This window comes from Musa acuminata, chromosome BXJ2-9, assembly GCF_036884655.1.
Source record: "Musa acuminata AAA Group cultivar baxijiao chromosome BXJ2-9, Cavendish_Baxijiao_AAA, whole genome shotgun sequence".
Lineage (NCBI taxonomy): Eukaryota > Viridiplantae > Streptophyta > Magnoliopsida > Zingiberales > Musaceae > Musa > Musa acuminata.
This window is the reverse complement of record NC_088346.1, coordinates 44509350-44519781: the sequence shown is the minus strand read 5'-3', so window position 1 is coordinate 44519781 and position 10432 is coordinate 44509350. Positions and strand designations below refer to the sequence as shown.

The following is a 10432-nucleotide window of genomic DNA, read 5'->3' as shown; positions in this document are numbered from 1 at the left end:
ATTATTTATCTGACGTTTCTGTGGATATTATTATTTATCTCTCAGCAACATCGAATCAGATGACGACAGGTGTCCCGGTCGCGATCACGTTTCACGTCCACGTGCGCCAAAATACAAAATCTCGACCGTCCATCCGTCGATGGCGTCATCAAGCGGTCAGACATCATCAACACACCCACCGCGTGGAAGACAAGTCGGAATCCACTCCCCACCAGCGGCGCCGTCGTCGTCGCGCCCCTTCCGTACCGAAACGTGTCCACTCCGACAGCCGCGAGACGTCACCGGGGTAACCCGAGATCGCCGGTCACCTATTAAACATGGGAACAAGTAAATCCCGCATCCTCCGCCGCTCTCTCCTTCCCCTCCTTTCCCTTCTGATCAAAGCCCGACCACCCATTAGCTCCAAACCTTCGCACTTGGTTCGGGAGAGTTCTTCCGGTCTTCGCCCTTTTAGATCAGTGTACCTTGTCGCGGCAGTAAAAAGTTGGAATCTTTGGTGGGTTTCTTTGCATCTTGTTCATGATTGTTGAGGAATTGTCGGTACGAGATGCAGTGATTTGGATGCTTTTGGTGCTTTCTTCTTCCTTTTTTTACGGCAGATCAAGGAAAGTTGGGATCTTGGAGATAAATCCATTGCCTTGACTTGTAGAGACTGGCTGGTGGGGTTATAGGCTGCTTCTCAGTTGTCTCAAGGCTCCATATTGGTAGCTAATCCTCCTCCTGTTGAGTGAGAAGGGCGTGAGGTTTCTGCAGCTTCGAGTCTCTCGAGTGGCTGAGGTTGATGAAGATGGTATCAGGGGCCGACTTGACGCCTTCTTTGAGCATAATGAATGGCGGATCCACGCCTGACGCCGAGGACCTCGAAGCGCCGGAGGGACCGAGGTCGACGAGAGCCGTGAGGCCGCCCCGATCGGTGATTCGTCATTGCGCAAGCGCTGCGCGGCTGGACATCGCAGCTGAATCGGTGTGCTCTGTTCTGCTAATTACGTCCTTCAACTGTTTTATTTAATTTCTCATTGCATGAATCCTGGATTGTGGAATTTATTGGTGTGATCACTATGTAGGAGTTTAATGTTGGTGGTTTGGGCTTGACGTCTTCCTGTTCGGAGTTCTCGCCGGTGCTCCGGTCTGGAAGCTGCACTGAGATCGGTCTGAAGCAGTGCATGGAGGATGAGCACATCTGTATCGACGACTTGGTAGACCATATCGGAGAAGATGCCAATATCTCATTACCGGGAGCTTTCTATGGGGTACATCTACTATATGTTGTTGTTGGTTGCAATTCAATTTCATTCTTCACTGATCATGTTCTTTAGCTAAGCTACACATACTTAAAAGTCTTGATCATTGTAGAGTCCGGATTGAGGATTTGCCTCACTTTAAGTTTCCTTTCTTTTATCAAGACTTTTTATTTATGAAATTATGATTAAGTGTTGTCCATCAAAAAAATAGAATAGTGTTTCTTCATTTTTATGAATCATATTTATAGTTCTATTTATTATGATCTTGAATTCTATCCTTGTTATTTATGGTTCTCTTAATATATTGCTGCTTAATCTGACTTTTGTGTAGCTGATGTAACTTAAGAGAATCAGTCAAACTGTCATGCATCACAGTTCGTGCATGTAATCTAGATACCAAGACAACGCATAAGGAGTGATTTCACACTTTGGATCATATCATTCAAGCAATTGATTTAGAAACAATTGTTTGTCGTGAACAGGTTTTCGATGGCCATGGTGGCACAGATGCAGCAACTTTTGTCAGATCAAACATCCTGAAGTTCATAATTGAAGATGGCTACTTTCCCAGCTGCATGGAGGAAGCCATTAAGAGTGCATTCTTGAGAGCTGATTACGCCTTTGCTGACGCATGTGCTCTTGACATCACCTCAGGCACCACAGTGCTCACGGCCCTTATTTTTGGAAGGTTAGGCTTTTAATTTCAACCGCCAACTGCTCATTTAGCATTTATGGCTTTTGAAGTTTAACAAGTTAGGATAAGATGACTTCTCTGCAAATCTTTACCATTCAATGAAACAGCATGGTCTGTCTTAAGTTATACGTGACTTCCCAACCACTTCAAAGGGTTTCTTGAGCTGCCCCACTTAAGATGCTGGTTGGATTTTTGGTGAGGCCAAATTAGCTGTCATGATAGTTGACCAATGATTTCTTTCTAAATGGTTAATAAATTATTTGAATCTGCCAATTCTTTTTGTTAAATGTGGGTGAGAAACTTGGATAGAGAAAGATATATCACTATGATTACAAGAAAGCAGCCTCAGTCATATATTTGTTGAATAGTTCCAGCATTATTATGAAGCAAAACCAATAACTTTTGTGCGCGAGTGTCAAATGATAAGTCCTACTTTTACCTGTTGACCATATGCAGCTATTATCATGTTTAGCATACTCTCTAGCTAAGTTGTAAGTTCTTGCTGATTTTATGAAGCATGACAAGTCTAATGCTGGTTAAGATTGTCTATTGACGCAGGTAAACTGCACTTCAAGCTTAGTTAGGTCATGGATTCCTTCGATAAAGCAACACATATTGTGATACTTACCAATACATATTTTTGTTGTTTTCCTTTCCTTGAGATCAAATTTTCATTTAAAATACAGGACCATGTACGTTGCTAATGCTGGTGACTGCCGAGCGGTGCTAGGTAGGCGTGGCCGAGCGGTGGAACTGTCCAGAGACCACAAACCCAACTGCAGTATCGAAAAGCTCAGAATCGAGAATTTGGGAGGTGTTGTCTATGATGGGTATCTAAATGGTCAAATATCAGTAGCAAGGGCTCTTGGTGATTGGCACATGAAGGGCCCTAAAGGATCTGCATGCCCCTTGAGTGCAGAGCCAGAGCTGAAGGAGACAGAGCTCACAGAGGAAGATGAGTTCCTAATTATGGGTTGTGATGGTCTATGGGATGTGATGAGCAGCCAGTGCGCTGTCACGACAGCCAGGAAGGAGCTCATGGCTCATAACGACCCCGAAAGATGCTCACAGGAGCTAGTCCGAGAGGCACTCAAGCGAAACTCCTGTGATAATCTTACAGTTATTGTTGTTTGCTTCTCACCTGATCCACCCCCACAAATTTCAATCCAGAAGACTACAGTTCGGAGAACCATATCAGTCGAGGGACTGAACTTTCTCAAAGGAGTACTGGACAATAACGTCTGACAGAGAATAAGAAGCAAAATTGTTCCTTTCCACTTCTCTTTTCCTTCTGAATGTCTCCATCCTGTACATAATTGGGACCTCATGTATTTTGTGGCATTAGGCCTGTTTCCAGAAATAATACATCATAAAGTTCATCTTTTCCCTTCCAATTTTCTATTTAAATACATGCACAAAGTATAGTGCTGCTCCTATTCACTCTGAACTTTGTGATGGCATGTCTTGGTGATGTTCAAGACTCACTCAGCACTCCTGAAAGCCAAAGGGTGCTTTTATTCTTGACCTACTTGTCATCTAGTTTCTGTGTTTTATGTGGTCCTATTGTTGGATGACTTTTGTCAAGCTCAGTGTGGGGTACAAAAAGCACTGCACTTAATGAGAATTTCAGAATCTATTGTAGGGTGAGGAAACAAAGGAGGCATCATTGTTTGGTTGTCAGGCTTCTGCCACTGAACACTTTAAAAACTCATGGAATGCATGAAGCAGTGTCCACCATTTCTTTCAATCAAGCACATGATGTTCCTTTTTCCAGCTATAATTTGTTGGCTTGCATGAAAGAGATTAAGAAGGTACCAACTTAGAAAAACTTGACTATTGTTAGAGCCAAAAATAACACTAAATCCATCATGAAAATGCACCTATGGAACTAAAGGAAAGCTTAGAACTCAAAACACAGCTGTTCTCTTGCCTTCTGACTATGCTCTCAGAAAATATGCAACTTAAGTTTCAATATGCAGTCAGAAGTTCTTCAAAAATCATTGTGCCAGTGCAATTGTGGGATAAGACCCACCTTTCTGATGGAAATAAAGTAATCATTGTGAGGCAAACAGTTGGATGATGCAAGACCCATTATTGTGTGAGCATCAAACAAGTGTATACATTTGGAAGCATCATTCTATTTATGGATCATTACTTTGGATCTCAACATTTAGGTATGTTAGTAGGCCATCATCTATTGAGATAGTGCAAGACAAGTGACAAATACTAGAGTCTCAACCACTCCACCAACATGACTGCATTTGCCAAATTCCCAAATAAAACAGGCTTGATCAATCTGAACTGAGACAGTGGTATTTAGGTTGATCAAGTCACCCATAAAATAAATAGTATCGTCTCTGACAGGCCGGGATACTAATACATTCTTTGAAAAATATGAATAGAGAGAATAAGATGCCAAAATTTCATATTTAAAACATGTTGAGTAATCAATTGTCTCATCATGCAGGAAATGTGTATTTTTCCTCACAAATATTGTACTGTGAAGTATCATCCCAAAAGGAAGGTTTTAATTTAATTGATAGGTATAACAGTGTGGTGTGGATCATAGAAAAGCAAGATCAGTAAGCAACTTTACCATTTGTCAAGATATAAACAAAGAATGAAAAAAGTGGATCATAGAAGAGCAAAATGATGTTTGCTTAGGGCTGTAAGCAACTTAACCATTTGTCAAGATGTAAACAAAGAATGAGCAAAGTGGATGAAGTGTCCAAACCCAACAATCATAATTGAGAGTATTAGCCAAATGAATATTTAAAATCTCACCAACTAAGTGAAGAAAAGTGGCAATAGGAACTGGATTTTCTAAGTGACCTCATGAACTCAGCAATCCATTGATATTAACATAATTTATTCTATGTTAATAAAGGTGGACCAGCTGTTAAGAGGTATGCTACAAAGTCAAGATTCCTCTCACACCTTAGGGCTTTGATAATTATCAATCAACACTGGAAGACCACTCTGAACATAACTGATCATATGGTGAACTCCTTTTCAGGCCCAAGAGGAGTAGGTATATGTTTCCAGCTTTCATGGGCACAAGTATCATATTTAGTATAAGAACATGGAGGATCCATTTAGGAGGGGAAGAACTTCTTTGGCCCCAGTAGTCTTTGATTCATAAACCCCCCCTAGCTCTCTCACTCTCTCAGGATAGAACACCAACCTATAGCTTGAGATTGCCTTCAAAATATTTTAACATCTTTTCTCAGATCATTAAGGGTTGATCAATCTAATTTGGAGCCTAATATCTGTTCAATCAACCCTGACTGAGACATCACCTCCCAAGTGTGGGCAGCCAGGCAGGTAGTTGAGGTGTAGGGTGAGGCACATTTCATCATAGGGATGAAATTTGTTGTTCCTTGGAACCTTTGAATCATTATCTTAGTTCTTTTTGTTGATGGAAACAAGTAGTGGTGGACAAATGCAACAGAAACTGATGTCTAAAAAGGATTTTCAATTATGATTCTTCCTTTAGATGCTGCTTTCTTTCCACTCCTTGGCTCCTTTATGAGCCATTTGCTTAGGAGAAAATGTTATAGAAGTGAGGTGAAGGATATCTTTGTCAAAGAAAACAAGTGGGATTGGAGCCATAGTGTTGCACCAAATGGTTGCCACATTTATAGCTAAGCCTACATTTGCATCTCAATCATTAACTTGAAGATTATATCATTGAAATCATTCCAAAGAAGAAGAAAAAGAACCCCATAAGACAACACCAAACATGGGTTACATCAATGTCATATAAACAAGTATCTAAGATATGAAGTATTGCATACAGTTACAAAATTAATGTTCATTCTCTCAATAGATATTGCTTTAACATTTATAGGACAATTCTAATTTTTGTTCCTAGAACTATATTTTTTTTAAAAAAATGACTTTTTGTCACTAGAAAAATGCTATTTTATTGTGTTTAACCTTAAAAATTTGTTAGAGCAGTTGATGCAAATAATGTTGCCTTATGGATTCTCTATCCTCTTCATTTTAACCAAATTTATTGTTTATAACTCTTGAATTCATTTATATATATAAAAAAGTGGATATATGGAAAATTTACCCCCCCATCATTTTTATTTCTGTATAAGTATTTATCCTATGTAAATCATGTCTTTATAACAAGTTTCATTTTCCTCATGTCCAAATTGCCCCATCCTTCTATGAACTAACTTCCAATATTTTTTCTCTCTTGTAATAACTTTAATTTAAATTCTTTTTCTCTCTTGTTTTCTTTTACATAATTGAATCAATTTAAATTGGTGAAGGTCAACAGTCTCACCAGTCACACCTGCATTTGCAAACTTGAGCTCCATTAACAGCTGCACATGGACAACATAATGAAGAACTTTATTCTGCTGCAGCCCCAACCTCAAACAAGTCATGCTGATACCATTAATCTCTACAGCAACATGGCCTCTGTGGATGTGCAGGTGTGGAGTTACTGCTTCAGCCAACCATGTTCTCACCACTTCCATGGTCCCTCCAAACTTGCTGTGTATTAGTTTGCTTTAACCACTAATATATTTACTTTATCCTCAAGCTTGGGAATCAGCTAAAGCTGACTTTGATGCCAATCTTTTGAGAAACATGACTGGCCTTCATCATGATAAATCCTTCTGGTCAAAAGCACCATGATCATCTTGTGTTCAGAAAGCTAAAGGCTCTTCCTGCTGTGGATTAGTTTACTTTAACCACTAATCTAATACAGTGGAAGAAGTTATCCTCAAGCTTGGGTATCAGCAAAAGTTGACTTTGATGCTAATCTTTTGAGAAACATGACTGGTCTTCATCATCATAAATCCTTCTGGTCAACAGCACCATGATCATCTTGTGTTCAGAAAGCTAAAGACTCTTCTTGCCTTGAGAGAAAGAAACTGCAATATTTTATATATATGAAGGAAAACACATTGTCAATTATCCACCATGTTTAATGTACAGAAACTAACTATTTCCAAAATTATTATATATATATATATGAAAATAATTAAAAGATAAATAAAGTATACAAAACTGTCACTCCTATGAAATGCGAGATTCCGAGAAGATCAATATATATAGTCATATTTTTTAAATTTAAGAACAAGTATGAAATCTTTTCGATATGTTTAAAATTAATATTATGACCCTTAAGATCAAAATAAATCATCTCACTTATCGTCTCTCATATTATGTCTTGATTAATCTCATATTTGATATGAACTATAATAATAATAATAATAATTATAATTATTATTATTATTATTATATGAAATTTTATTTAAACTAAAAGAAAAAAAATAAATGTTCCTCTTAATAAGAACAATGATAGCAAGCACATGCTAATCTAAAAAAATTTATATGTTTTTTTTTTCTTTTTTGAACAAATAGGAAAGTGAGAACAAGATTTGGAATCATAACAATTAAAATTAAAATTTGATATCCACTGAATCAGTGGATCTTGCAGTGAGTACATAATTGTGGTAATGTTTCATGCCATACAAAGAATAGCATGCACAAGAAAGCAGAAAGAAAAAGAAGGGCGGACGCCGGTAGAGCTGTGGGTCAGTCGGGATTTGTGACACTCCATGTGCTCCATTGAATTCTCAGTACAACCTACAGCCAATCAAATCCAATATTTTTGTGGGTCCCGCAGATGTCCCTTTCCGGGTACGAAACGTGACGTCGAGTTGTGTTTTCTTTTACCTATAAAGTAGAAGTAAGCCCCCAAAATTGACCCGCTGCACATCGGTCGCCTCCTACTTTGCTGTTTACGGGAAGAGCCTTTCCGAGATTGGATCGCCACAGAGATCTCTCTGCGTCCTCGCCTCGGATAGAATAGAACGGTCTCGGACCTCGTCATTTAGGGTTTGCGCCTCTCATTCAGCCCCTGTTTTGTGTTCTTGGTTTGGTTTCCCTGTTCCTGCCTTTGCTTCCGTCAAAAAAGGAGCTTCTTTTCCTGTTTCTGTTTGTGTTGGAATCTAAAGATCGTAACTTGATGGTGTTTCTACCTGGAAAGGGCGAATTTTGATGGCTTTTTCTTGAGTTTTGGTTTTTTTGTGGTGATATCGTTGCTTCCAAGAAGTCAATTAGAGAGGTAATTCGGGTAATTTATGTAGAAGAGAGAGGGTTTGAGCGTTTTCTTGGATGGCTACCATCAGCACTTTGAATAGATCCAACAGCAACAGCAGGACTTCCCTTATCTGCAATGACTCCAGAAAAGCTACCAACGAAGGTGGCGAGACGTCTCATCGCAAGGATGTGGAGGGGTTGAGCATTTCGAAGAGTCTAATGCGGGGCGTGAGCGACAAGTTTAAGAAGACAAGGAATGTTCTTGGAGCTCATAGTGGTGGTGAGAGCTCGAGGACTAATTCCTATGCATGCATGGGGCTTTATTTGAGGGGTGGTGGGTGCCGGGTGGGGACTTGCGAAGATCTCGATTCAAATATTAAGAGGCGGTTGAGCGCCATGGACGATTGCATGCCACAGAGAATGGCTAATGGAGTAGAAGAAAGTGGGGTGGTGTGTTTCTCTTATGGTGTTTCTGAGAAATTTTGGAGAAGAAATTCCAGAAAGGAGAAGGGTTCTGTGCGATGCCCATCGACTTCACCTTCTGCTACCCCAGCTTTGCTTCCTGATGATGTGTTGGAAATGATTTTTGCTCGGCTTCCATTATCATCGATCGCGATGGCTCGTTGTGTCTGCAAGAAGTGGAGGTACCTGACTGGCACACACCATTTCATACAGATGAGAACCGAAGGTTCTTTCGGTACTCCATGGCTGTTCCTGTTTGGCATCATGAGGGGTGGGTGTCATGCTGGTGACATTTATGCTTTGGATGTCTCTCGCGATTGTTGGCATCGAATTAGCAATGCTGTTCTAAAGGGCAGGTTCCTGTTTTCTGTTGCAAGTATTAAGAGTGATATCTACGTCGTCGGTGGTTGCTCTAGCTCGTCTTTGTCAATGGAAAAGAGCTCCATCAAGACACACAAAGGGGTCCTGGTTTTCAACCCTTTAAGTGGTTCATGGCGCAAAGCTGCACCTATGAGTTCGTCAAGGTCAGGACCTATTCTGGGTGTCTTTGAAGTCGGAGCCAGCTGCAGTTTATTTAAAGCTAGAACTAAGTCTCATGATCGGCCTCTGTTAAAGTCTCGAATTGGTGGAGTGTCAGATGTATATGAGGATCCTCACCGTCTCTCTGTCAGGCTACGACTTAGAGATGCATTCAATGAGGAGGATGATTCATCAGAACATAAAAGAAGATCATCCAACTTTGTTAGAGAAAAGGCAGGCGAGCAGTTCAAGTTTGCATTGATTGCGGTGGGTGGTCGTGGGCCTTGGGATGAACCTCTTGAGTCTGGGGAGATCTACAATCCTGTGACTGATAAATGGACTGAGATTGCAAGTTTGCCAGGGGAATTTGGAGTGGTTTGCTCAGGTGCCGTATGTGGCCAAATGTTTTATGTCTACTCAGAGACAGATAAACTTGCTGGCTATGATCTGACAAGAGGCTTCTGGATGACAATACAGGTCACCCGACCACCTCCCCGTCTTCGCGAGTACTACCCGAAGCTCATTGCTTGTAGCAGCCGGTTGTTCTTGTCATGTGTGTCATGGTGTGAAAGAGATGGCCAAGTGAACAGGAGGGAGAAAGCTGTAAGGAAGCTTTGGGAGCTGGATTTCACTTTGCTGACATGGAATGAGGTCTCACGGCACCCAGATGCCCCCATGGATCGGAACGCCCTGTTTATTGCAGATGAGAGCATGATTTACAGTGTCGAAATGTTTAGAATATTTGGACAGGTACTGGATTTCCTAACTGCTTGTCACCTTTCTGAAACTGGACTGGAGTGGAGTCGTATCACCAAGAAGCATGCCACACATGAAGTAGATGCTTCCTCGTGTTTAGTAAAATCGATGCTAGTGTTGCACCTGTGAATTTGTCTTACGCAATCCTTTTAGTTCTTTGGTTTGTTTACAAGCAAGGTACCAGCGTGCATGTACTTTGCCCATGAAAACTAACTCGGAAGTGAAAACGGAGTATTGATGAAGCAATATACATCAGTCAACTATTCACCGTCATCTGTGTGTTTAGGTTGCCTTGAAGAAAAGAAGGTATAACTTCTCTCAGTAGTCATCTGTTTTTTAATTCCTTCCACACATGTTCATTGTTTATTGAATTGCTGGGGCAAAATTTGTTTGAGATTGTAACGATTTCTTCATTGGGTTGTGAAAGTTGTATTTGGATTTGTGGATTTCTTCAAATTCAATCAAGTTGTTGAAGTATACTAGTTCAATCATTTTCTTGTGTTTGGCAACAGTGATGCATCGCTCTGGTTGGTTTCAGTTCTACAGAAAAGGAACATATATCCAGAACTGATCTTTTGGAGTTTGCCATTATCTTTACCATATATGTCCTAAGAATTTATGTTCTAAAAGAGCTTATTACAATATTAGAATGCATGACAAAGCCGATAACTTGACGTCTGTATTAGTTGTCTCT

The 10432-nt window shown here is 40.3% G+C and overlaps 2 protein-coding genes across 2 annotated transcripts; both read left to right on the top strand.

Annotated features, from left to right (window-relative positions):
• The first annotated feature begins 322 nt into the window (after window positions 1–322).
• On the top strand, window positions 323–3329 carry LOC135623564 (probable protein phosphatase 2C 27). Its single transcript, XM_065126684.1, has 5 exons — window positions 323–496; window positions 600–964; window positions 1065–1250; window positions 1724–1929; window positions 2622–3329. Exons 2-5 carry the CDS (start codon window positions 782–784, stop codon window positions 3178–3180), a joined length of 1134 nt encoding a protein of 377 aa, XP_064982756.1. The 5' UTR covers window positions 323–496; window positions 600–781; the 3' UTR covers window positions 3181–3329.
• A 4346-nt stretch (window positions 3330–7675) lies between these two features.
• On the top strand, window positions 7676–10000 carry LOC135623563 (F-box/kelch-repeat protein At5g42350-like). Its single transcript, XM_065126683.1, has 2 exons — window positions 7676–7797; window positions 8049–10000. The coding sequence occupies exon 2, from the start codon at window positions 8077–8079 to the stop codon at window positions 9865–9867; it is 1791 nt and encodes a 596-aa protein (XP_064982755.1). The 5' UTR covers window positions 7676–7797; window positions 8049–8076; the 3' UTR covers window positions 9868–10000.
• Window positions 10001–10432: the final 432 nt, after the last annotated feature.